This window comes from Protopterus annectens, chromosome 8.part0 (genome assembly GCF_019279795.1).
Source record: "Protopterus annectens isolate FY-2018-M chromosome 8.part0, PAN1.0, whole genome shotgun sequence".
Lineage (NCBI taxonomy): Eukaryota > Metazoa > Chordata > Ceratodontiformes > Protopteridae > Protopterus > Protopterus annectens.
In genome coordinates this window covers 1,173,473,626-1,173,500,653 of record NC_056741.1, presented here as the reverse complement: position 1 = coordinate 1,173,500,653, position 27,028 = coordinate 1,173,473,626, and the positions used below count along the sequence as shown (strand labels likewise).

General features: G+C 39.6%; 1 protein-coding gene across 1 annotated transcript in view; it reads right to left on the bottom strand.

Moving 5' to 3' along the window:
- Positions 1-8: 8 nt before the first annotated feature.
- LOC122808425 (V-set and immunoglobulin domain-containing protein 1-like) overlaps positions 9-27,028 on the bottom strand; it is a 538,071-nt gene continuing 511,051 nt past the window's right edge. The window contains exons 7-8 of the mRNA XM_044079387.1: positions 26,547-26,590; positions 9-1,642 (exon numbers count right to left, since the gene is read on the bottom strand). Coding sequence (XP_043935322.1) covers positions 1,520-1,642; positions 26,547-26,590 — 167 coding nt within the window. The 3' untranslated portion in view covers positions 9-1,519. The remainder of the gene's footprint in view (positions 1,643-26,546; positions 26,591-27,028) is intronic.

Genomic DNA, 27,028 nt, shown 5'->3' with positions numbered 1-27,028 from the left:
GGGGGGGTTGGAAAAGAATCATAGATTTTTTTTTTCAGTTGATCATAGTGTGGATGAGATTTTATTTTATTTTATTTGTTAGACTGTGGCTGCAATATGGAGCCCTTATTCCAGCTAAGCTAGGAGGACTCCTTTGACTATTATGTTTCTTCCTGGTCTGGAGAAAAAGTGTGATATTTTCAGCTTTTATGAGGTTCCATATATTATACCAAATACAGTTGGGTTGATTGTTTTTTTTTTTTAATTTTCAATGAGTGTGCCCTTCACCTTGCCTTTTACCTTGCTTTTTGCATCTTGGAAGTATTTGTAGGAAGGAAGTAGGTGCTAAAGAAAAGGGCTGGCATGTTTAATCTATATTTCAGTGACAGCTGTGGTGTCATTTTGGAATGTAAGGAAAATGTTTATCTGGACAAGTTTATTAGAGATGCTTTTGTATTAATTAATGCACAGTAGAAAGTGTGTGGAGATGCAGAAAAAAGGTATGGGTGTTGTATGGTGGGAGGGGAACTGGATTAGATTACATGTCTCTGCTGAGGAACATGAGCAAAATGAGGGTGAATATATAGAGATGTTTAGGAATTTTAAGGTAGCATTGGGATTTGGTAGATTTGAGGGACATGAGACAAAGAGTTTGTGTAGCTGGAATTGTGTATAAATTGGTAGTTGGAGAATGTATTGTGCAAAAGAGTGGGGTAGTTCTTGGGGTTCAGATGGGTGATTGACAGTCATTATGATAAGATGGTGAAGGGAAGACTGAGTGATGTAGATATTACTAGGGTTATAGATGGTATAGTGAGGTTAGAGGGAAGAGGAGAAGTAAGATGGAGAGGTGTTGAAGTGTGGAGGGTACAGGTAGGTAGTGAATTCTGAAACTAAGTTGCAGGAGTCTGTAATGTTGGGAAATATCTAAAGAGTGTATACAGGAAGGTGAAGGATATATGAGTGACATTTGTTAGCTCATACAGTGTTACTCTTCCTTTAGTTTATTTTTATATTACATATTATTCTTAAGTAAATCTTGCAAGGTTTTGTTTCTGTTAACTGGATGAGTTACTTAAAAGGAAAAACATAGTTGTATATGATATAAAATAAAGCTTCCTTATTCTGTACAATAACACCAAAATTATGCTTTCACAATTCAAGGGATAGTATACTGGTTAAGAAAGCATATTATATCATATCATCTTGTCAAGACCTGATAGTAAATAAATATGCACAAAGATATATGTTCACAGAAAAAAGGCTGAATATAAATTATTTCATATTAAAGTTACTAAAGAGATATTATACAAAATGATTAATAACAAGCTACACAATATGCACCATAACAATAAATCAATGAACACGTTATTAGCTGTTGCAATTTTAAAGTGCTGTTATTAGTTAAAAGCATAATTCCATTCATGGTGTTACAGTATCTTGATACATTTTAGTTGTATTTTCATGTTGCAGCTGTCTTAAGGCTTCAAAATATTAATATTACTTAAATCCACATTGTCATATCCATGCTGTGATGTCATCAGCCAGTCTTAATGTGAGAATATAGGGTGTTGGGCACTTCCACTCTAGGTAACTTCAAACCTTGTTTCTGAAGTACTGGGAGTTCTGCATACTGGATTTCATTATCTCCAGATTTAGACACCTGTAATAAATGGACAAATATATAAATAAATACACAAGCTGCTACCATAGTGCATGTCAGAGATGACCAGAGGTGGACCATGATACATGTAGGTGGAATACTTTGTGAGTCAATAATAATAAACTGACAGTGTTAGACATTACAGATCAAAAAGTAACATTCATATCATCTAAGACCACATAATAAAATGAGTATGTAAGCACCCAGTAGAAAATATCAACAAACATGATTTTTGCAAAGGCACATTGCCACATGCATCCCCATTTCTAAATATACTACTTCCAGACTTGCTTTAATTTGGAGAAAGGTTAGAATTCTTAAGAGTGAGCTTATCCCTTTCCTGTACTGAAGCTTATGCTGCCTTGAAAATACGATTACATCTCACACTTTAAATCAAAGTGACTGATGCTATAATGAGCTAATGAAATAGCAATGATAATCTTTGACAATTTAGAAGCAAAAAAAAAAAAAAATGACAAGACACCGTTTTGCCCATCTTCATCTCAAACTGATCACAGATGATACCTATCAAAACAGGGCCTGAAATGTTGCACTCTATGTTGACGTCACAAACACACTTACCTGTACCTCAACCATGGACCTCAATCATGTAATAACATTTCAGTGAGTCAGACCACCTATCTCTCTCAGGGTGGGACAGTCAGCTACAACCACTCATTTTCGTGATCATCACTGGCTCTCTCAGTGACAGGACTGTTAATCAACCCTGCACAGTCAGGGGTGCATCCCTTCTAACTACACAGCTACCACAAAAAAACTTTATATAAACAACAAATAAAACTATGTAATTTCATAATTTTGTGATACAGGTCAAATAATTTGTCATATCTATGTATGGCAGTAGTATCTATCTCACTGATAATACACAGTGAAAAAGTACAGTTGTGTACACTTACCATAAATGTAGATGTTCAAGTGTATTCACTATTGCAGTCATCACATTTGGGTTATCCCCGCCAGGGTAGCCCTCAGTCGGCCCAAATACCAGAGGCTTAGTATTTCTGCGTCAGTTGCTGTCACTCCAGGACTGACGTCAGGTCATTAGTGGTATAAAATAAGGCAGCTTATGCCATTACATTTGTTTTTCTTGCCCTGACTGTCAGGAACCCCCAAGAGGGAGCTAGGTTATGGTGGAAGAACACCACCAGTAGAAAGTAAATGCCAAACATTACTTGTAAGGACAGAGAGAGAGAGAGAGAGAGAGAGAGAGAGAAATTGAGAGAGAGAGACAAGGGGGTGGAGGGAGGAAAACCAGGACTGCAACAGTAAATACACTCAAACATTTACATTTATGGCAAGTGTACACAACGGTACTATGTTCTTCATGTTTCACTGTTGCAGTCATCACATTTGGGTTGATTCCCAAGGCTGAGGAAAAGGGTGGCGGCAGTCATGAAGACTGGGGGCTGGCTAGGATGCCCTGTAAGACTGCAGTGACAAAGTCTGCCCTGGATTTGGAGAAGATAGGCAAGTGGTAATGCTTGGTGAAGGTATGAACAGATGTCCATGTTGCAGCCTCCAAGATGTCCCTGGTGGGGACCCCTCTGAGGAAAACTGCAGAGGTGGAGGTTGCTCTGGTAGAATGTGTCCTGACCCCCTTGGGGGGAGGTTTCCCATACTGCTTGTAGCAGAAATGGATGCAGTGTGCTATCCATTTGGAAATGGTTTGTTTGGATATGGCCTTGCTCTCTGCTCCTGCAGCAAAGGTGACTAACAATTGATCAGTCTTTCTAAATGATTTAGTCCTGTCTATGCAGAATCTGAGTTGTCTGTGCACATCTAGAGAGTGCAGAATCCTTTCCCCCTTGTTTTGTGGGTTAGGGAAAAAGGTGGGCAAAGGAATGGATTGGTTGAGAGCCACACTGGACACCACATTTGGCATGAAGGATGAGTTAGTCCTGAGGGAGAACCTGTCAGCATGGAAAATCAGGAAGGGCTTTACAACCATTAGTGCTTGCAGCTCAGATACTCTTCTAGTTGAAGCAAGGCTGTCCTCCAAGAGAGAAACTTTAACTCTGCTGAAGCTGCTGGTTCAAAGAGGGGGCAGGGTGAGCTTTTCCAACACAAAGTTTAGGTCACAAGCTGGGGTAGGTGCTCTTCTGGGTGGCCTCAAGTTGTTAGCCCCTCTTAGGAACTGTTTGGTGAGAGGGTGGGAGAAAAGAGGAGGATCTGTGCTGAAATGAGCAGAGATGGCAGAGGCATGAATTTTAATAGAAGAGAAGGATAGACCCCTGTGTAGTAGGTCAGCAAGGTAATCCGGGATGAGGGGTAGGGAGGGCTGTGCCGTTCTGGCTCCCTTATCCTGGACTCCAGGTGCAAAATCTTTTCCACTTGTCAGTATAAGACTTTCTAGTGCTAGAGCACCTGGCCTCATGTATAATATCTATAACTTGCTTAGATTGGCAGCTTGTGCACTAGTCAGGGAATAAGCCAGGCTGCCAGACTGAGGGTATGCAATTGGGGATGCATGAATTCTCCATTCTTCAGTGTTGGGATCTGAGGGAGATGCCATGGTGGCAGGGGTGACAGTCTGTGCAGCAGTGGATACCAGTGCTGGCGTGGCTAGTCTGGGGCAATCAGGATTGCCCTTGGTTTTTCCTCCCTTATTTTGATTAGTACCCTTGTAATGAGTGGTAGAGGGGGAAATGTATAGACCAAGAGGTTGACCCACTGGAAGGACAGAGCATCCACTTTCCAGGCCTTGCTGTGAGGTTCCCTGGTGCAGAATTTGCTGAGCTGATGGTTGGGAAGCAAAGAGGTTGACCTTCGGGGTGCCCCATTTATGAGTTACAAGGGTGAAGGTTCTTTGGTCTAGCTGCCACTCATGTGGGTACATAAGATTTCTACTTAAGTTGTTTGTCAGTGAGTTTAGAGAGCCTGGCAGGAATTGTGCTAACAGGTGTAGTTGCATGGCTGAGGCTGTGTGCCAAATGGTCATGGCAAGCCTGCACAGAGGGTATGAGTGAGTCCTTCCCTGCTTGTTGATATACCACATCACAGTGGTGTTGTCTGTTTTGATCAGTAGAGCCCCTGGGGAGAGTAGGGTCTGAAGGCTATCAGAGCATGCTGAACAGCTAAATCTCTTTTAGGTTGATGTGCAGATTTATTTGATGTGGGCTCCATTGGCCCTGTATGCACCTGCCGTCCAGGTACGCACCCCAGGCATAGTCTGATGCATCTGTGGTGAGGGTCTGGGCAGCATGGGGTTGTGAGAAGGGTAGTCCCTTGTTGTGGTAGCATGCTGCTGCCCACCAATGTAAATCATTCCTGAAACAAGGTATCATTGATATAAGAGTTTCCAGGTCTTGGGAGTGTTGACACCAAAGGCTTTTTAGGTACTACTGAAGTTTCCTCATATACAATCTGGCATACGGAATGAGTAGAATGCAAGAAGCCATGAACCCCAGAGCTTGCAGGATTTTCCTTGCAGATAACTGGTGTCTGGTGGCTAGTTGAGAGAAGTAGGCTGTCAGGTAGGTTTGTTTTTCTGGTGTAAGGAATGCCATCTGGGATGCTGTGTCCAGGCTTGTTCCCAGGAATACAATGTTTTGGGTGAGTACGAGTTTGGACTTCTTTACGTTGATAGTATACTCCAGGGAGATCAGTAGGTCCTTTACAAAGGTCAGGTGTTTTAGCAGCTTTTCCTGACTGTCTACCTGAATCAGGCAGTTGTCTAAGTATGGGTAAATTTGAATATTTCTTTGTCTGCAAAAAGCAATGGTGGGAGCGAGACATTTTGTGAAAACTCGGGAAGCAGTGGATAAGCCAAAGGGAAGCACAGAAAACTGAAAGTACAGTGATCCTGCCCTGAAATGTAGATATTTCCTGCATGATTCCCTGATTGGGATGTGCAGGTAGGCCTCTATTAAGTCTAGGGTGGCTAACCAAGCATCCTTGGAGGGCATAGGTAGAAGCTGCTGGAGAGTGAACATTTTGAATTTTGGTATCACCATAAAGGTGTTTAGAATGGATAGATCGAGGATGGGGTGTCAGGTGCCCTCTTTTCTGGGTACCAGGAAGAGCCTGGAGTAGAAACCTTGGCCTATCTGTTCTCCAGGAACATGCTTTACTGCCCTCACAGAGAGCAGGGGAAAGGATTTGCTTTTTGGCTTCTGCCCCTGGTTTGGGGGAAGATCTGGGAACCCTTTTGGGGTTGGAAGTGTGTGGAAATAAAATCTGTTTCCCTGGGACACTATGTTGAGGACCCAGCAGTTGTTGGTAATGGTGGCCTAGGTGCTTGCGTGGAAGGAGAGTTTTCCTCCTAGGGGCAAGAGCAGGTGGGCAGAAGGAGGGGGTGGAAGTGGAAAATCATTGTGAGTTCTTACCATGAGGGAGTGGCTTAGCACTACCTGGTTTTGAAGAGGAGGAACTCCATTGCTTAGATCTGTGCATTCCCTGGGGCTGTTGTCTGGAGGGCCTGCTTCCCTGGGATCTGGGCCAAGCTGACCTGGAGGGGGCAGGAAAGGACCAGTGCTTGGAGGGGCAATGCCTACTAAACCTCAGTGACTGGACCTGCAAGAAGTCTTTAAATGTCTGCATAGATTTAGCTTTTTCTTCCATCTTTTTTAAGATCTCCTCTGCCTTGGTGCCAAATAGTTGTCTTTGTGCAAGGGTGCGTCCAATAATTTGGATTTGACATTGTCTGGCAATGGCTGTTCCTTAAGCCAAGTATGGCTTCTAAGGACAGAACCAGTGACTGCTGCCCTGCAGGATGCTTCTAGGGCATCAAAACCACATTGTAAGGTGTGCTTAGTTACTTGACCTGCAGAATGCATTAACTCTTGTAACTCTTTATTTTCTGCACAAGCAGGAAAAGAAGATATTTTTTGTTTGAGGAGTTCCATGGTATGTTGCTGATATTTTAGCATATGGAACTGACAATTTAGTGCTCTAATAGCAAGAGTAGCAGACGTGTATACCTTTTTACCCCATCTGTCTTATGCTCGGGAATCCCTATCTGAGGGGGTAGGATTCTTAGCAAAAGTTGCTTTAATTCCTTTAGGTCCTTGAGAGATAACCTCGGGGTCAGCAGTAGGATTTTTGAAAAGAAATTTGCGAGAGTCAGGGACTGTATAGTACCTGTCAGGTTTCCTGGGAGCAGGTGGGAGGGTGTCACGAGTCAAACTGGATTCCATAAAAGCATCATCCACAACATCCAGGACAGGAGGAATGGCCAGGGGCCTGTGCTGTGGAAGATCTAAGAATTCCCTTAGTGTCTTTTTAGACTGAGGGTAGTCCTGACATTCCCATTGGAAATGCTCCCTTAAAGTATGTAGGGTTTCCCCAAAGGAAATGTCCTCGGGTGGAGAGGCTGAAGGAATGGATTCCTCTGCATCAGAATCCTCATAAGCAGAGAGGGGTTGCATATCTTCATATTCAGATGCATCAGAGACATCAGACTCCTGTTCAGATAAAACTACTGGGGACAAATCTCTTTTTCTTTTGGAAGGGGTAGCCTGGCTTCCCCTGATAAGTATTATAAGGTCTTCCACCATTTTAAGCATCTGAGCCTGAGGCAAGGAAGCAGGTGCCTGAGATTGGGTTATCGGTTTCTTGGGTGTGGTTCATACCCTGGGCCTTAGAAACTCTGTAGTTTTCGAAAGAATGGTAGACGCAAAAGAAGTTGTCAGTCTTTGTTGAGAATCAGTAGTGCGAATTACTTCCTCGGAAGCCGGTGCCTGTTCAGCAGCTCCAGACCCATCCAAGGTAGAGACATCTGCAGGATCCATAGTCAATGAAGAGTCCCACTGCATACCATACTCTGAAAGGGTCTCAGTAACAGCCTGCGAATCCACATTAGCGGGCATCTGGGGATGTGAAAGCACCTCACTGAGGACTGAACTGACAACTAGCTTAATGGAAGCGTCGTCGGCAGTTTTGGACCCTTGTAGTTTGTCTCTGTCTTTATCCTTAAGTTTTTTCAAAAGATCTGCGGTCGGATGGCTTACCAAAGCAATATCCGAATTCGAGGACTGAGAGCAAAAATATCTAGCTACAATAAGGACCCAAAGACGTATAGTTCTGATGTTGAACAAAGCACAAAAGTGACAGTGGGGAACGTCGTGGTCTCTGCCTAAGCAAGTGACGCAGTAAGAATAAGTCTAGGTGTGGTATTTGCTTTCCATAGGCGAGACAATTAGCTTTTTCTGACATCGATTAGAGCAAGAAAAAAGGAATCCCAATGGGGTACTTAGCTTTAGAAGACTTCAACTTCAATTCGTAAATGACAACTCAGGTAGCGGCCGACTGGTACGCGTGTGAACTGCTTCTGCTTCGGGCTCCTTGGCAAGAAAGACTGATGTAATGGCATCAGTTGCCTTATTTAAGGGTTCCTATCAGAAGGCCGAAGACGCATTCTGTTGAATGCATCTTGGTCAAACTTCAAATGTCGAAAATGCAAAATGACGAAGCGGAATATGTGAATTCTTTCCCTGGGAAAGAAGTCGCTTGTCTGCTTCCGTCACTTTACCGTTTTCAGCACTGTAGTGTGATCTTGGAGTTGGCATATTTAAGTAGGCGGTGTGGGTGGCACAGGCCCCCACATGGGGGCAAAGTTCCTCACTTAAATAGTGTTTAGTGTGTTTTTTTTTTTTTGGGAACAGCGATTTTTTCCCTGGGAAACAAAATCACTGTTCTGGTTGTCCGCTCTTTTTAGTTTTCGATGTTTTTGGGATGATATAACAGCGTTCAATCATTTGCTGTTATAATATAGACCCTTATTTTATACCACTTTGCTGTTATAATATAGACCCTTATTTTATACCACTGATGACCTGATGTTAGTCCTGGAGTGATGGCACCCTGACGCAGAAATACTAAGCCTCTGGTATTCGGGCCGACTGATGGCTACCCTGGCAGGGATAACCCAAATGTGATGACTGCAACAGTGAAACATGAAGAACATCTTATTTTGTTACTTAGCCTCCCGTCTTTTCAGCAGTGCATGTAGAATTTTAGAGTTTGTTAAATGGCACCATACATTGTTTTTCTGCTCAGTGTTTACTTAATGCAAAATTCTGACAAAACATAATAATCCTAAATTCACAAGCTCTGCAATTAGGTGAAGCATTATAATGACAGAGAGACAGCCTAGAGACACATCATTTGCCTGATTTGATCTTAAAATATTGAGGAATGTTACAACGTAAATGTATGACAAACTGATGCCCTTTCATAAAAATGGGTAAAGTTTATGGGTAGATTTCTAGTACTGTGGCACTGTAGCTGTAATTGTGAAATACACTGTTAGTATAAAAAATATATAAAAGGAAAACATTTTTTGTATATTCTTTCCTCTCTTCTACCTTCCACTCTTTGATCCTTCCTAATGGTATATGAGGCCTTCCATTCCTAGGTAGTGAGGATTTCTTCTAAGATCTTATAGGACAGGAGCTTGTATGGGGAACTGTCATTTATGCATACACCAAGGGCATTTGTGCTCTCACCCGCATCCTGGAAAAGACCATTTTTGTATGAAGGTTCTATCCTCCACATTGTAGTTAGATGGACACCTGTGCCACCACAAGGACTGCCTATGCTTCTCAACATCAACACATGCTTGGTCTTTCAAGCTACTGACACTGATTTGGGCATTCACATTGTGTGTCCCTCCCTACACCAGCCTTTTCTTTTCTGTGCCTGGGAGCTTTTTTCCTTGCACTGGATCAGTTCAGGCATTCCCAGGCCAAGCTGGAAGCCACAGCCATTCCCTAACAGGATGTGTTCTGTTCATCCTCCCATACCAGTGCCTTAGACATCTCAGCCAGTAATCAAACATGTGCCACCTGGACTAATGTCAGGGCTTTATCCCTCTATGCCACTGTGATGGCTCATAAAAGGAAAATGTAGTTGTGAAATGATGTACTAGTATGAGGGGCCATCTGGTTCTTCATCAATATTTAGGAAACCCAACTGATATTTGACTATATGGAATTCTACTGTAGATATTCTTCTTCCCCTGGTTCTCATGGTTGTTTTGCAGTGGTTCTCAGAATGTTGTGAATTTTATAATTTATTCTCTTACATTAAAAAAAAATATGAAATCACAGGAAAACATAGCATTAAATGCAAAATGAGCAGGTAGAATACTTGAAATATTCCTGAACTGACATTATTTTAACTTCACTGAGGATCTGTAAAATTGATACAAAGTGTTACTTTTACATATTAATGAAAACTAGATTGCTTGCTCAGCACAGTGCACAAATCCCATTACATATATACCAAGGATTATTAATCTGTAAACACTTTAAGCATTATTTTAGGGATGCCATTGCAATATTGTACTACATGGAGCATCATGCTGACAGTCATATCAGAAGGCAACTTTTATGGCCCAATATCACGTTAGAGCTCAACTGCTACAGATGCAGCAGCAGCAACTTCTACAGAACAGCAATGGGAAGGTAGTGCAGCTTTAAAAGCAGCTTGCATTTTACGGTTTGTGTATGTAAGCTAGCACAATGTAACATTAAAACCTGTGTTGGTTACATTTCTTGTAATCATTTTAAATCGAGTTGCTTGCTACTGAGATTTGTCTGCATACATCAACTGGACATAAGCTGATTTAAGTATATTTTCTGCATTTTATTGTGGTTTTATAATTTGGACTGATTCCTCAGATCTAGCTCTGTTGAAACTGTCTTGTGTGTGTCTCTGAAGCTCTGCACTAGTTGTTAAACTGCTTTGAAATTCCTTTAAGTGTTAATTAGCTTGGGGGTTTCTGATAACATTAAAACCTGTGTTGGTTACATTTCTTGTAATCATTTTAAATTGAGTTGCTTGCTACTGAGATTTGTCTGCATACATCAACTGGACATAAGATGATTTAAGTATATTTTCTGCATTTTATTGTGGTTTTATAATTTGGACTAATTCCTCAGATCTAGCTCTGTTGAAACTGTCTTGTGTGTGTCTCTGAAGCTCTGCACTAGTTGTTAAACTGCTTTGAAATTCCTTTAAGTGTTAATTAGCTTGGGGGGGTTCTGATAACATTAAAACCTTTGTTGGTTACATTTCTTGTAATCATTTTAAATTGAGTTGCTTGCTACTGAGATTTGTCTGCATACATCAACTGGACATAAGCTGATTTAAGTATATTTTCTGCATTTTATTGTGGTTTTATCATTTGGACTGATTCCTCAGATCTAGCTCTGTTGAAACTGTCTTGTGTGTGTCTCTGAAGCTCTGCACTAGTTGTTAAACTGCTTTGAAATTCCTTTAAGTGTTAATTAGCTTGGGGGTTTCTGATAACATTAAAACCTGTGTTGGCTACATTTCTTGTAATCATTTTAAATTGAGTTGCTTGCTACTGAGATTTGTCTGCATACATCAACTGGACATAAGCTGATTTAAGTATATTTTCTGCATTTTATTGTGGTTTTATAATTTGGACTGATTCCTCAGATCTAGCTCTGTTGAAACTGTCTTGTGTGTGTCTCTGAAGCTCTGCACTAGTTGTTAAACTGCTTTGAAATTCCTTTAAGTGTTAATTAGCTTGGGGGGTTTCTGATAACATTAAAACCTGCCTTGGTTACATTTCTTGTAATCATTTTAAATTGAGTTGCTTGCTACTGAGATTTGTCTGCATACATCAACTGGACATAAGCTGATTTAAGTATATTTTCTGCATTTTATTGTGGTTTTATAGTATGGACTGATTCCTCAGATCTAGCTCTGTTGAAACTATCTTGTGTGTGTCTCTGAAGCTCTGCACTAGTTGTTAAACTGCTTTGAAATTCCTTTAAGTGTTAATTAGCTTGGGGGGTTTCTGATAACATTAAAACCTTTGTTGGTTACATTTCTTGTAATCATTTTAAATTGAGTTGCTTGCTACTGAGATTTGTCTGCATACATCAACTGGACATAAGCTGATTTAAGTATATTTTCTGCATTTTATTGTGGTTTTATAATTTGGATTGATTCCTCAGATCTAGCTCTGTTGAAACTGTCTTGTGTGTGTCTCTGAAGCTCTGCACTAGTTGTTAAACTGCTTTGAAATTCCTTTAAGTGTTAATTAGCTTGGGGGTTTCTGATAACATTAAAACCTGTGTTGGTTACATTTCTTGTAATCATTTTAAATTGAGTTGCTTGCTACTGAGATTTGTCTGCATACATCAACTGGACATAAGCTGATTTAAGTATATTTTCTGCATTTTATTGTGGTTTTATAATTTGGACTGATTCCTCAGATCTAGCTCTGTTGAAACTGTCTTGTGTGTGTCTCTGAAGCTCTGCACTAGTTGTTAAACTGCTTTGAAATTCCTTTAAGTGTTAATTAGCTTGCGGGGTTTCTGATAACATTAAAACCTTTGTTGGTTACATTTCTTGTAATCATTTTAAATTGAGTTGCTTGCTACTGAGATTTGTCTGCATACATCAACTGGACATAAGCTGATTTAAGTATATTTTCTGCATTTTATTGTGGTTTTATAATTTGGACTGATTCCTCAGATCTAGCTCTGTTGAAACTGTCTTGTGTGTGTCTCTGAAGCTCTGCACTAGTTGTTAAACTGCTTTGAAATTCCTTTAAGTGTTAATTAGCTTGGGGGTTTCTGATAACATTAAAACCTGTGTTGGTTACATTTCTTGTAATCATTTTAAATTGAGTTGCTTGCTACTGAGATTTGTCTGCATACATCAACTGGACATAAGCTGATTTAAGTATATTTTCTGCATTTTATTGTGGTTTTATAATTTGGACTGATTCCTCAGATCTAGCTCTGTTGAAACTGTCTTGTGTGTGTCTCTGAAGCTCTGCACTAGTTGTTAAACTGCTTTGAAATTCCTTTAATTAGCTTGGGGGTTTCTGATAACATTAAAACCTGTGTTGGTTACATTTCTTGTAATCATTTTAAATTGAGTTGCTTGCTACTGAGATTTGTCTGCATACATCAACTGGACATAAGCTGATTTAAGTATATTTTCTGCATTTTATTGTGGTTTTATAATATGGACTGATTCCTCAGATCTAGCTCTGTTGAAACTGTCTTGTGTGTGTCTCTGAAGCTCTGCACTAGTTGTTAAACTGCTTTGAAATTCCTTTAAGTGTTAATTAGCTTGGGGGTTTCTGATAACATTAAAACCTTTGTTGGTTACATTTCTTGTAATCATTTTAAATTGAGTTGCTTGCTACTGAGATTTGTCTGCATACATCAACTGGACATAAGCTGATTTAAGTATATTTTCTGCATTTTATTGTGGTTTTATAATTTGGACTGATTCCTCAGATCTAGCTCTGTTGAAACTGTCTTGTGTGTGTCTCTGAAGCTCTGCACTAGTTGTTAAACTGCTTTGAAATTCCTTTAAGTGTTAATTAGCTTGGGGGTTTCTGATAACATTAAAACCTGTGTTGGTTACATTTCTTGTAATCATTTTAAATTGAGTTGCTTGCTACTGAGATTTGTCTGCATACATCAACTGGACATAAGCTGATTTAAGTATATTTTCTGCATTTTATTGTGGTTTTATAATTTGGACTGATTCCTCAGATCTAGCTCTGTTGAAACTGTCTTGTGTGTGTCTCTGAAGCTCTGCACTAGTTGTTAAACTGCTTTGAAATTCCTTTAAGTGTTAATTAGCTTGGGGGTTTCTGATAACATTAAAACCTTTGTTGGTTACATTTCTTGTAATCATTTTAAATTGAGTTGCTTGCTACTGAGATTTGTCTGCATACATCAACTGGACATAAGCTGATTTAAGTATATTTTCTGCATTTTATTGTGGTTTTATAATTTGGACTGATTCCTCAGATCTAGCTCTGTTGAAACTGTCTTGTGTGTGTCTCTGAAGCTCTGCACTAGTTGTTAAACTGCTTTGAAATTCCTTTAAGTGTTAATTAGCTTGGGGGTTTCTGATAACATTAAAACCTGTGTTGGTTACATTTCTTGTAATCATTTTAAATTGAGTTGCTTGCTACTGAGATTTGTCTGCATACATCAACTGGACATAAGCTGATTTAAGTATATTTTCTGCATTTTATTGTGGTTTTATAATTTGGACTGATTCCTCAGATCTAGCTCTGTTGAAACTGTCTTGTGTGTGTCTCTGAAGCTCTGCACTAGTTGTTAAACTGCTTTGAAATTCCTTTAAGTGTTAATTAGCTTGGGGGTTTCTGATAACATTAAAACCTGTGTTGGTTACATTTCTTGTAATCATTTTAAATTGAGTTGCTTGCTACTGAGATTTGTCTGCATACATCAACTGGACATAAGCTGATTTAAGTATATTTTCTGCATTTTATTGTGGTTTTATAATTTGGACTGATTCCTCAGATCTAGCTCTGTTGAAACTGTCTTGTGTGTGTCTCTGAAGCTCTGCACTAGTTGTTAAACTGCTTTGAAATTCCTTTAAGTGTTAATTAGCTTGGGGGTTTCTGATAACATTAAAACCTGTGTTGGTTACATTTCTTGTAATCATTTTAAATTGAGTTGCTTGCTACTGAGATTTGTCTGCATACATCAACTGGACATAAGCTGATTTAAGTATATTTTCTGCATTTTATTGTGGTTTTATAATTTGGACTGATTCCTCAGATCTAGCTCTGTTGAAACTGTCTTGTGTGTGTCTCTGAAGCTCTGCACTAGTTGTTAAACTGCTTTGAAATTCCTTTAAGTGTTAATTAGCTTGGGGGTTTCTGATAACATTAAAACCTGTGTTGGTTACATTTCTTGTAATCATTTTAAATTGAGTTGCTTGCTACTGAGATTTGTCTGCATACATCAACTGGACATAAGCTGATTTAAGTATATTTTCTGCATTTTATTGTGGTTTTATAATTTGGACTGATTCCTCAGATCTAGCTCTGTTGAAACTGTCTTGTGTGTGTCTCTGAAGCTCTGCACTAGTTGTTAAACTGCTTTGAAATTCCTTTAAGTGTTAATTAGCTTGGGGGTTTCTGATAACATTAAAACCTGTGTTGGTTACATTTCTTGTAATCATTTTAAATTGAGTTGCTTGCTACTGAGATTTGTCTGCATACATCAACTGGACATAAGCTGATTTAAGTATATTTTCTGCATTTTATTGTGGTTTTATAATTTGGACTGATTCCTCAGATCTAGCTCTGTTGAAACTGTCTTGTGTGTGTCTCTGAAGCTCTGCACTAGTTGTTAAACTGCTTTGAAATTCCTTTAAGTGTTAATTAGCTTGGGGGTTTCTGATAACATTAAAACCTTTGTTGGTTACATTTCTTGTAATCATTTTAAATTGAGTTGCTTGCTACTGAGATTTGTCTGCATACATCAACTGGACATAAGCTGATTTAAGTATATTTTCTGCATTTTATTGTGGTTTTATAATTTGGACTGATTCCTCAGATCTAGCTCTGTTGAAACTGTCTTGTGTGTGTCTCTGAAGCTCTGCACTAGTTGTTAAACTGCTTTGAAATTCCTTTAAGTGTTAATTAGCTTGGGGGTTTCTGATAACATTAAAACCTGTGTTGGTTACATTTCTTGTAATCATTTTAAATTGAGTTGCTTGCTACTGAGATTTGTCTGCATACATCAACTGGACATAAGCTGATTTAAGTATATTTTCTGCATTTTATTGTGGTTTTATAATTTGGACTGATTCCTCAGATCTAGCTCTGTTGAAACTGTCTTGTGTGTGTCTCTGAAGCTCTGCACTAGTTGTTAAACTGCTTTGAAATTCCTTTAAGTGTTAATTAGCTTGGGGGTTTCTGATAACATTAAAACCTTTGTTGGTTACATTTCTTGTAATCATTTTAAATTGAGTTGCTTGCTACTGAGATTTGTCTGCATACATCAACTGGACATAAGCTGATTTAGGTATATTTTCTGCATTTTATTGTGGTTTTATAATTTGGACTGATTCCTCAGATCTAGCTCTGTTGAAACTGTCTTGTGTGTGTCTCTGAAGCTCTGCACTAGTTGTTAAACTGCTTTGAAATTCCTTTAAGTGTTAATTAGCTTGGGGGTTTCTGATAACATTAAAACCTGTGTTGGTTACATTTCTTGTAATCATTTTAAATTGAGTTGCTTGCTACTGAGATTTGTCTGCATACATCAACTGGACATAAGCTGATTTAAGTATATTTTCTGCATTTTATTGTGGTTTTATAATTTGGACTGATTCCTCAGATCTAGCTCTGTTGAAACTGTCTTGTGTGTGTCTCTGAAGCTCTGCACTAGTTGTTAAACTGCTTTGAAATTCCTTTAAGTGTTAATTAGCTTGGGGGTTTCTGATAACATTAAAACCTTTGTTGGTTACATTTCTTGTAATCATTTTAAATTGAGTTGCTTGCTACTGAGATTTGTCTGCATACATCAACTGGACATAAGCTGATTTAAGTATATTTTCTGCATTTTATTGTGGTTTTATAATTTGGACTGATTCCTCAGATCTAGCTCTGTTGAAACTGTCTTGTGTGTGTCTCTGAAGCTCTGCACTAGTTGTTAAACTGCTTTGAAATTCCTTTAAGTGTTAATTAGCTTGGGGGTTTCTGATAACATTAAAACCTTTGTTGGTTACATTTCTTGTAATCATTTTAAATTGAGTTGCTTGCTACTGAGATTTGTCTGCATACATCAACTGGACATAAGCTGATTTAAGTATATTTTCTGCATTTTATTGTGGTTTTATAATTTGGACTGATTCCTCAGATCTAGCTCTGTTGAAACTGTCTTGTGTGTGTCTCTGAAGCTCTGCACTAGTTTTCCTTTAAGTGTTAATTAGCTTGGGGGGTTTCTGATAACATTAAAACCTGTGTTGGTTACATTTCTTGTAATCATTTTAAATTGAGTTGCTTGCTACTGAGATTTGTCTGCATACATCAACTGGACATAAGCTGATTTAAGTATATTTTCTGCATTTTATTGTGGTTTTATAATATGGACTAATTCCTCAGATCTAGCTCTGCTGAAACTGTCTTGTGTGTGTCTCTGAAGCTCTGCACTAGTTGTTAAACTGCATTGAAATTCCTTTAAGTGTTAATTAGCTTGGGGGGTTTCTGATAACATTAAAACCTTTGTTGGTCACATTTCTTGTAATCATTTTAAATCGAATTGCTTGCTACTGAGATTTGTCTGCATACATCAACTGGACATAAACTGATTGAAGTATATTTTCTGCATTTTATTGTGGTTTTATAATTTGGACTGATTCCTCAGATCTAGCTCTGTTGAAACTGTCTTGTGTGTGTCTCTGAAGCTCTGCACTAGTTGTTAAACTGCTTTGAAATTCCTTTAAGTGTTAATTAGCTTGGGGGGTTTCTGATAACATTAAAACCTTTGTTGGTTACATTTCTTGTAATCATTTTAAATTGAGTTCCTTGCTACTGAGATTTGTCTGCATACATCAACTGGACATAAGCTGATTTAGGTATATTTTCTGCATTTTATTGTGGTTTTATTATTTGGACTGATTCCTCAGATCTAGCTCTGTTGAAACTGTCTTGTGTGTGTCTATGTAGCTCTGCACTAGTTGTTAAACTGCTTTGAAATTCCTTTAAGTGTTAATTAGCTTGGGGGGTTTCTGATAACATTAAAACCTTTGTTGGTTACATTTCTTGTAATCATTTTAAATTGAGTTGCTTGCTTCTGAGATTTGTCTGCATACATCAACTGGACATAAGCTGATTTAGGTATATTTTCTGCATTTTATTGTGGTTTTATAATTTGGACTGATTCCTCAGATCTAGCTCTGTTGAAACTGTCTTGTGTGTGTCTCTGAAGCTCTGCACTAGTTGTTAAACTGCTTTGAAATTCCTTTAAGTGTTAATTAGCTTGGGGGGTTTCTGATAACATTAAAACCTTTGTTGGTCACATTTCTTGTAATCATTTTAAATCGAATTGCTTGCTACTGAGATTTGTCTGCATACATCAACTGGACATAAACTGATTGAAGTATATTTTCTGCATTTTATTGTGGTTTTATAATTTGGACTGATTTCTCAGATCTAGCTCTGTTGAAACTGTCTTGTGTGTGTCTCTGAAGCTCTGCACTAGTTGTTAAACTGCTTTGAAATTCCTTTAAGTGTTAATTAGCTTGGGGGGTTTCTGATAACATTAAAACCTTTGTTGGTTACATTTCTTGTAATCATTTTAAATTGAGTTGCTTGCTTCTGAGATTTGTCTGCATACATCAACTAGACATAAGCTGATTTAGGTATATTTTCTGCATTTTATTGTAGTTTTATAATTTGGACTGATTCCTTATATCTAGCTCTGTTTAAACTGTCTTCCCCACCCCCCCTCCCTGTTCTTGGTTGTAGTTTAAATTTAGTGGCTTTTGCAGTGCCCACCCCACTGTAGATTTGATCTAGGACACTCCCCCAGTCCCATCTCTTTACCGCATTCTATCTAATAAACCCTTTCTGCACTTGCTTTTAGTCCTTTTTAATTTAATTACATTTTTTCAAACTGTGTGTGGACTAATATTGCTACATACTCAAGTGTGCCAGCTTGCACTGCATGTGAATTGTTTTTACTACTGTTTTTGCTACTTTTCTGAAAAAAAAATTATCTGCTTTTACTGTATTTGTGTTTCTTCCTAATTTATTTTGCTTTTGCATCATCTTAAAAGTACTCAGTTGTATTTATTACTTCTTGGTGCAACTCATTCTAAGGCTTTTAGTTTAAGCACTTGGGCTTCAGACCAGTTGTTTTACATTAAGAAGGTTTGTGGTTTGCACTCTAGTGGCAGGACAGGTAGCTTACATCCTTCTAAGTTGGGAACTGCTGATTGAGGGCTCAGTGTCAGTTATTCTAAAAGTGTATTAATTCTGGTTTAAGCACTTGGGCTTCAGGCCAGTTATTTTACATTAAAAGGGTTCGTGGTCTGCACTCTTGTGGGAGGAGAGGCTGGACTCTGCCCTTCTGAGCTGGGAATTTCTGGTTAAAGGCTTATAGTGCCTGCATATTTGAAATGCTTCTTACTGAAATTGGTACACCTTGTTTGCTGTAGCGTAGACTAGATCCAGGCCTGCTGAATCTAGCTTTGTGTAACTTGAGCACTAATTCAGGCATTCTTCAAAGTATTCAATTGTATTTATTACTGCTTGGTAGTAACTTGATTAAAGTGTAGCTATCATTCTAAGTCTTTTGGATTAAGCACTTGGGCTTCAGACCAGTTGTTTTACATTAGGAAGGTTTGTGGCCTGCACTGTGGTGGCAATACAGGTGGCTTACATCCTTCTAAGTTGGGAACTGCTGATTGAGGGCTCAGTGTCTGTTATTCTAAAAGTGTATTAGTTCTGGTTTAAGCACTTGGGCTTCAGGCCAGTTATTTTACATTAAGAAGGTTCGTGGTCTGCACTCTTGTGGGAGGAGAGGCTGGACTCTGCCCTTCTGAGCTGGGAATTTCTGGTTAAAGGCTTACAATGCCTGCATATTTCAACTGTTTCTTACTGGAATTGGTACACCTTGTTTGCTGTAGCATAGACTAGATGCAGGCCTGCTGAATCTAGCTCTGTTTGTATGCGTGTTGTTTGTTTGCTTGTTATTTCCCTGAAACGCTAATACCACCTAAAACGCGGCTTTTCAGTGCTTCTGTGGATCCCTAGTGATATCTGCATTGCTTACTGTACTCATTTCCTTGTTTCACTTAAAAGAAAGTTACTGTTTGTCGTTTTTGCATTTAAGTTACCTGTAACACATTGCATTTAAGTTACCTGGCACTTGTTCACTAAAGGCACTTGCTCACTAAAGCAATTATATAAGTCAGCACTAAAAAATTAAAAGCACTACACTCTCACAAAGTCCTCTCGAGTACCTTGTTCCCCATTGGCCCTTTTTTTTTTCAGTTTTAAAAGGAATTCCCAATACTATTCTAGCATGTCCAAAGGTCAGTTGTCAATCTTCTCTCTGGTCCAGCTGGTGAATCTGGGAATCTTGAGGCAATGTTACAACTGCCTCATGTACACAGACAACCCTCTCCTCCTCCCAATAAATTCCAACACATGTGAGAGATGCATCCATATAGCCAAACTGGAGGCTAAGCTCTCTCAACTCAGTACTGGCGAAACCAGTCAGGAGGAGAAGGAAACCACACTCAGTGCAATTCCAGTCTCACATAGACCTACCACGACAGCAGACCAAACACATAAAGACACAAAAACATACTCGGAGGCTCTAAATAAATATCTGCCTAAGCAGCAGAGACCTCCAAAGCAGACACCCAAGCAACCGCTACCCCAAAACAAAACACGTGCAACACATAGCTCACAAAGCCAGTGTGCCGAACAGTCACAGCCCTTAAGGCTAAACAACACACCTGATGCACTTGTAATAGGTGACTCTATCATCAGGCACACTGACGTCCCGCTCAATAGGCTGAACAAGGAGAAGGTCACGGTGAGCTGCCTGTCGGGCACTAGGATCCACCACATAACACAAGCACTCAGGTCACTCCAAGGCAAGTACAAATATGACTCAGTCATTGTCCATGCTGGTGTGAATGACCTGAGATGTACCTCCCTGGACTACATGAAAAGAGACATAGACGAGCTCTCTGAGCATGTGGCCCAGGCCGGTATGACCCTGACCTTGAGTAGCATCTTACCCTCACCAAGAATGATGCCACAATATGAAGACAAGATGATCAATTTCAACAATTGGCTTAATTATTGGTGTCATTCAAAGGGGATCAATGCCTGTCAGCCTGGGATGACATGCTCGACAAGCCACAATGCTTCGCTAGGGACGGCCTGCACCTGTCACCCCTGGGCTTCGGATATTGGCAAAGGCTCTTGCTACCCCATAGTGCCTTTTTAGGCAAGGCTCAAAAGACAAACCCACCTCCATAGGTATCACAAGGGATAAGAAACTAAGAGTAATGCTACTCAACGCCAGAAGTCTAAACCTCAAGATGCACGCACTCGAAACTCTCCTTAGCATGGAGAAAATCGACATCTGTGCAGTAACAGAAACCTGGTTCAAGGCTCCCAAGAGCACCCCAGCACTACCAGGTTATATCTCATACCATGCTTTTCGGCCCCAAAACTTGGACCGACCCACAAAAGGAGGGGGGAGTATCAATATTCGTCAAAGATACCCACACCTCCAAGTTGGTGGCACAGCACGAAGCCTCAAAGACTATCCATGTGCAACTAACAGTGGGTAAAACTGCCTTCCAGTTTATAGCCTGCTACAGACCACCCTCCCTAACCCAGGAACCCCACTCGGCCTTCATGAGAACACTGGAAAATATGAAGGTCTCTTCGAACAACATTATATTGGGTGACTTCAACTACCCAAACATAGACTGGGAGCATTACTCTAGCTCCAACACCCTAGCCCAAAAGTTCCTAGAATTTATAAACTCAAATGCTATGGAACAACTTGTTACCACTCCCACAAGAGGGGAAAACATACTGGACCTGGTCATCACCAACATAGGGACTCTATGCTCCAGACCAGAAGTGTATCCCTCACTGGTAAGATCAGTCCATAAACTAATTTTGATGGATGTTCACATCCCGACACCACCCCCTGCCCAGAAAACCACAGTGAAAAACTTCTCTAAAGCAAATTTCACACTCCTCAAAACTGAGGTGGAATCCTTCAAAGCCCCCGGGCCTGTGGAAAATACAGCCCAGACCGCAGAATCCTTTATAAACGCATTCTATGAACACCTTCAGGAATGCATGGATCATGCGATCCCAAATAAAACCAAGACCCAATCCTCCAAAGGCAGACGTCCTGTCTGGTGGACCCCAGCCATAAACAAGCTATACAATAGAAGGAGGAAGCTACTAAATGATAGAGCAAAATTCCAGATAGGGAACGCATCTCTGATCTGTATTAGCATAATACTACCGGCACTCATAAAATCATCTAAGGCCAGCTTCGAGAGAAAAATTGCACAGGACACTAAGGATAATCACAAGGCTTTCTTTAGTTATGTTAGGAACCTGGGTGGTAATTCCCAGATATGCTCAGAATTAGTCCAAAATGACAAAAAATACACCGAACCCACAGACATTGCCAACATCCTAGCTGACAGGTTCAGCGCAAACTTCTCCTCCCCTCCCCACCAAAAGGGCAAATATCTATTCCAGCAGAGTGCTGCCCCCCCTGACATCTCAGATGCTCAGGTAAGAGCCGCCCTCTCCAAAACAAAAAACACCACATTAATGGGACCAGATGGTGTCCCGGGCTGCATCCTACATGAACTCCAAGAAGAGCTAAACCCAAACATAAAATTACTGTTCAATCTCAGCCTTACTACAGGATATGTACCCAAAGAGTGGCGTACAGCAACTGTGGTCCCTCTCCACAAAGGTGGTGCCTCAACGGATCCTGGAAACTATCACCCCATAAGCCTAACTAGCTTGGTCTGCAAAGCTATGGAAAGGATAATCATGGACCTCATAAATAAAGATATTGGGGACCTACAGACAATGGATCCTACCCAGTTCGGCTTTGTTAAGGGCAGATCCTGCCTCTTGATTTCTTTGAAACAGACACCAAGGCCATTGACAAGGGGAAGGTGATCCACGCAGCCTACCTGGACCCTGCAAAAGCCTTCGATACAATACCCCACTCGGGCATTATAGATAAGCTCACCAGCTTAAATATAAACCCCTATGTCACTAGATGGGTTGCAAACTGGCTCAAGGACAGAACCCACATTGTTAGAATTGCTGGAGCCATGTCATACTCCAAACCAGTTACAAGTGGCATCCCACAAGGCTCAGTCCTGGGACCTCTCTTGTTCAGTATATATTTTTTGGAGGTACAGGCCAACACGGAAGGACTGTGGCTGACCAAGTTCACAGATGACTGCAAACTGGGCACCATAATCGACTCTCCAGCCGACACAAGCATCCTCCAAAAGGGCCTCATATAAAGAGACAACTGGTGCCAGAGCCATGGCCTCAAGCTAAACGCCAAAAAGTGTATAGTCATCCCCTTTAGCAAAAACAAAGTGCCCACAAATTACCACATAGGTGGTAATCCATTAAGTACAGCAGAAGTAATTAGGGACCTGGGGACCCAAGTTGATAGCAATCTCTCATTGGACAACCACGTGGCCAAAGTGGTTAGAAAAACATTTTATATAGCCCACCTAATCATGAAGGGATTCACATCTGGATCAGGGGAGGTCATCATGCCTCTTTACTCATCCCTCATCAGGCTCATAATTAAGTACAATGCCCCTTTTGGGATGTACCATACCAGACACCTGCAGCAACTGGAAAGACCCCAAAAATACCTCACCAAGAGGATCAAAGGGCTCAAACAGATGCCATATGCTGCCCGGTTAAAGAAACTCCAGCTCTACTCAGTGGCATACCGCCTGTTCAGAGGCGATCTGTGCCTGACATATAAAGCCATGTCCAACCTGGAATTAATGAACATGCTGCACCTCAGAAAATCCAAATCCTATCGAGCTACACGGTCGAGAGACTTGAACCTCAGCACTGAAATAAATAGGACATGCTGGAGGGACAGATTTATAACCCAGAGGCTCCCTTCACTCTGGAATAAAGTCCCAGTCCAGGTTAGGCAGAGTCCCTCATTGACTCTCTTCAAGAGGAATCCTGATGAGTGGATGGGAGATCGTAGGTTTACCCCGGGTATGACTTCTGTGTCACTGTTAGACAGAGGCACAGTATACTAACCTCAAAAAAAGGGCATAGCAAAATTAATTTAAAATGGGTGGCGAAAGCCAAACACATTCTGGCTAGGCTTATAAATGCCCTAGGGCAGATAGCCTAGTATGAACCTATGAATCTATGAACCTATGTGTATTGTAGGTGTTAAAGCTCCTAGAAGACCACAGATACCCTTTTCTGGCTGTCTTATGGGAGGCAGCACAGTGTGTCATGGCTCTACCAAATCTGTAATTTGCTTTACCCACCTCCACCTTTCTCCCTTTCTCATAGTATATTGGAGTCCCATAAACTTCATTTACCCCAAAGAATTGCATAATACTAACCATGGGGCTGTGGCCAAATGGGGTCGTTTCCATTATTGTGGGAAATGCAATTCCAAGACACATTAGCCACAATGAGGAAACACGTTATTATTGGCTAATTAGTATGTCTCTGAATCATGTGGTGTTAACTCTAGCGCTAATCAGCACTTTCTTGTGGTACTAGCCTTCAGCAGCCATTGCCTTATGTTCGCATTATCATTCCCCCCTTAGCCATTCTCTCACACACACATATACATCACACGCGCCATACCTCTTCTACCTGTTCCTTACTTTACAAAGCATCCCTGCTGTAGCCTCTTAATTTTTTCCCTGACTCTTGTAAACATGCAATAATGCCAGGCACTGGAGTGTCCTTCTTCTTCCTAACCCGTTGCTCTATTAAATTTTAAGTGCCTTAGAGTAACATTTAAAAATTATACCTGGTGACTAGTGTTCCTCCTGGTCTTGTCTGGTCGTCAACATTGCCATTTAGACATATACCATCTCGAAATTAACACACTCCCATCCCTTACAAGTGCCTCAGATTTTGCACATGATCTACTCCCAGTAACTCAGACTATTACAATTAGTTACTAATATCAGACATTAGGAGTTTCATACTTACAGTTCAGATTATATATCACAATATAAGTCCTCATGTATTGTAGATGATTAAAACTGATGTATTAATGAGCAGTTTTCTCTGCCAATGGTTCAGGCTTTCAAGCTTTTTTCTGTTTTAATTTTTTAACATTTTTAAGTAACTTAAGGTAATATTTAGAGTATACCCCTGGTGTTCAGTTGTACCACAGAGGACCAAAACACTGCTAATGACCTGTTTTTGGCTGAGAATACAGGATTTAAAACATTTTTGCATTTCTTCCTTTAACATTATAAGTGAATTAAAGTAATATTTAGAGAGAAATTCAGATGTCTCATGGCAGCACTGAAAGCTAAGTCTTCATTTTTTTCTTTTTCTTAACTGACCTAGCATAATATTTCAAATCTCCAGTGTCTAGTGTTTCCTAGCACATACATCTACTATGTTGCAAAATTATTGGTCTATTAACTTTTTAAGTAAGTTTAAACTAATAATTAAAGATGGTTTTTACTGACTACAGTCAGCCCCATACATCTTTATTGCTGTGAATGAATGTTCTGTTAACCTTTTAAGTGTGCTTAGGCTAATAATTAAAGATAGTGTCTCCTCACACCAGTATTGCAAGATTTGCTCATTAGTCTAGGGGAATTTAGAGGTTTGCCAGCCCCACACATACACAGCTCCCTGCAGTCACTGGCACACTCACACACCCTACTCTAACTAACCCCCTGATGTGAGTACCTAGGTCCACACACACACACACACACACACACACACACACACACACACACACACACACACACAAACACACTGACTCTTTCTCTCTCTCTCTCTCTTATTCACTCATCCCTCTGTATCACTTTTACATGCAGCCTCACACATAACACCATTACCTGTCTGCTAAACTCCCTTGCACTTACTGCTAACATGTTCTCAACCATTAGAAGTAATGGGTGAAGGCAAACATTTGGCCGAAGTTATTAATATGGCAGAGCAAGCTAACTTGCACAGAATTGCTTGTCTGCATAAATGTCTTATTGCAGGCATTTTCAGGGGACAGAACACAGCAAATCAGCATAGGCCACTCCCCCAGAATGACTCATTAGCATATAGTTCTGCCAAGGAAACAGCCCAATGAGGTGATTCTACTAACCGACTAAGATAACTGTGGTGGGCCTGTCTTTGAATCGGAAATGGCCACAGTAACCCATGTTATAGCCTACCTCTGGTAGTGGCCCTCTCTGAATTTATCGCTAAGCGTATTACAGATTTTAAAGCTGTAAAACACTTAACAGTCTTATACTTATTTTTTTCCTAGTTCTCAGTAACTGTTAGTACATGGAGCATATGAAAAGAATTCTTATTAGGTGTCACTGAATATAAGCAATTAATTATGTGTTTTCAAAATACATATTAAGCTTCACTTCAGGCTTTTTGTTTCTATCGTGAGATGAATTTCCTGACATCCATTTTTGAATGTTTGATGTCTTGGTTATGATCTGTGACCCAGTCATAATCCTCAAATTTATTATACATTTTTTCCCTAATTATTTTCAATTTAATATCTTAATGGTAGGGTAGGTAGTTTGGTCAAGTGATTATTTCAACTCTTTTGGGGTGTCCCATATAGGCAAGTGGTTAAGAATCCTGGTTTTTAACCAGGTGGCCTAGGTTCTGGAAACTAAGCACTCTTTTTTGGCAGTTTGGGGGTTACCATGATGATTAAGGTGTTTACCTCACAGACACAAGATACAATGTTTGATTTTCACCTTTGAAAAGGAAATTGTCTATCCTTAAAATGGCCCACAAGAGCAGCTAGTGTAGTACTTACCTATGAACCTATGAACATGTGAACTGGAGATGGGAAAGCAAACCATGTAGGTATGAGAAACATCAGTTGAAATTATGCTAAATTAAGAAAATTCAGAGCATAATTAAAAAAAAAGTGCGATCATTTTTACATACACCGAGGCATTTGTTTCACTCAATAATAAAGACTTACTTTCATATCTATACTTTTCTGTTTATCTTACTTACAAATACAGCAGCTTTTTTTCCAGAATATTTTTATTCATTTTATAACGCAATAACTTAACAGTATAGTAACAAGAAAAAAGAAGTAAACTATATACAATGTCCATAACAACTAAAAAAGCAATATACAAAGGAGAACACTTAATATTTCTCTAACAGATTAGACAGTGTTGTCCAAACAATTAAATGATGAATGTTGTTAGTCCTTGCTTTAGCAATCTCATTTTTACAAATGTGGGTATATTAGTGAATAAAAACGGAGTTAAACATTTCATTTATTACAGCTTTTTTTTTTTTTTTTTTTTTACTATTTACAGAATATACACTACGTAGCAAGGAAAATGTATTTAATACAATAATGATTATTACCTTCTGTGTTGATGTGTCTTCTAAGGGGATTGCTTTGTCTTTTTCTGTAAAATAATATCACAGATATGAATGAACAGTGAGCAGTCTATATTAACTAAGATAACACATTCTGTGAGATGCCTGATATGTTTCTTAGGTTTGATATGAGAATTTGTGGATATGGCATGGATTTAAGAAAACACAATAGTAACCCAGTATTATGTACCTGGGGCAAAATGTCAAGAAAATACAGTTGTGTCAGAATGTACCACAACAGTAGATATCCTACAGATCACTGCTGCAGTGTTCTGATACTAGAAGGTTATTCTTCCGAGAGTAATCTGTTATCAGGCCATGGTACTGAAGCCAAATCATCTTATTAATGTTCCTTATGTCTTGTATACGTCCTCAGTCTGCAGGCATAAGGGGTACATATTCAGATGTATGAGCATCGGCTCCTCAGATTACCTTGTCACCAGTCTGAAAACAGAATCTTCATTATC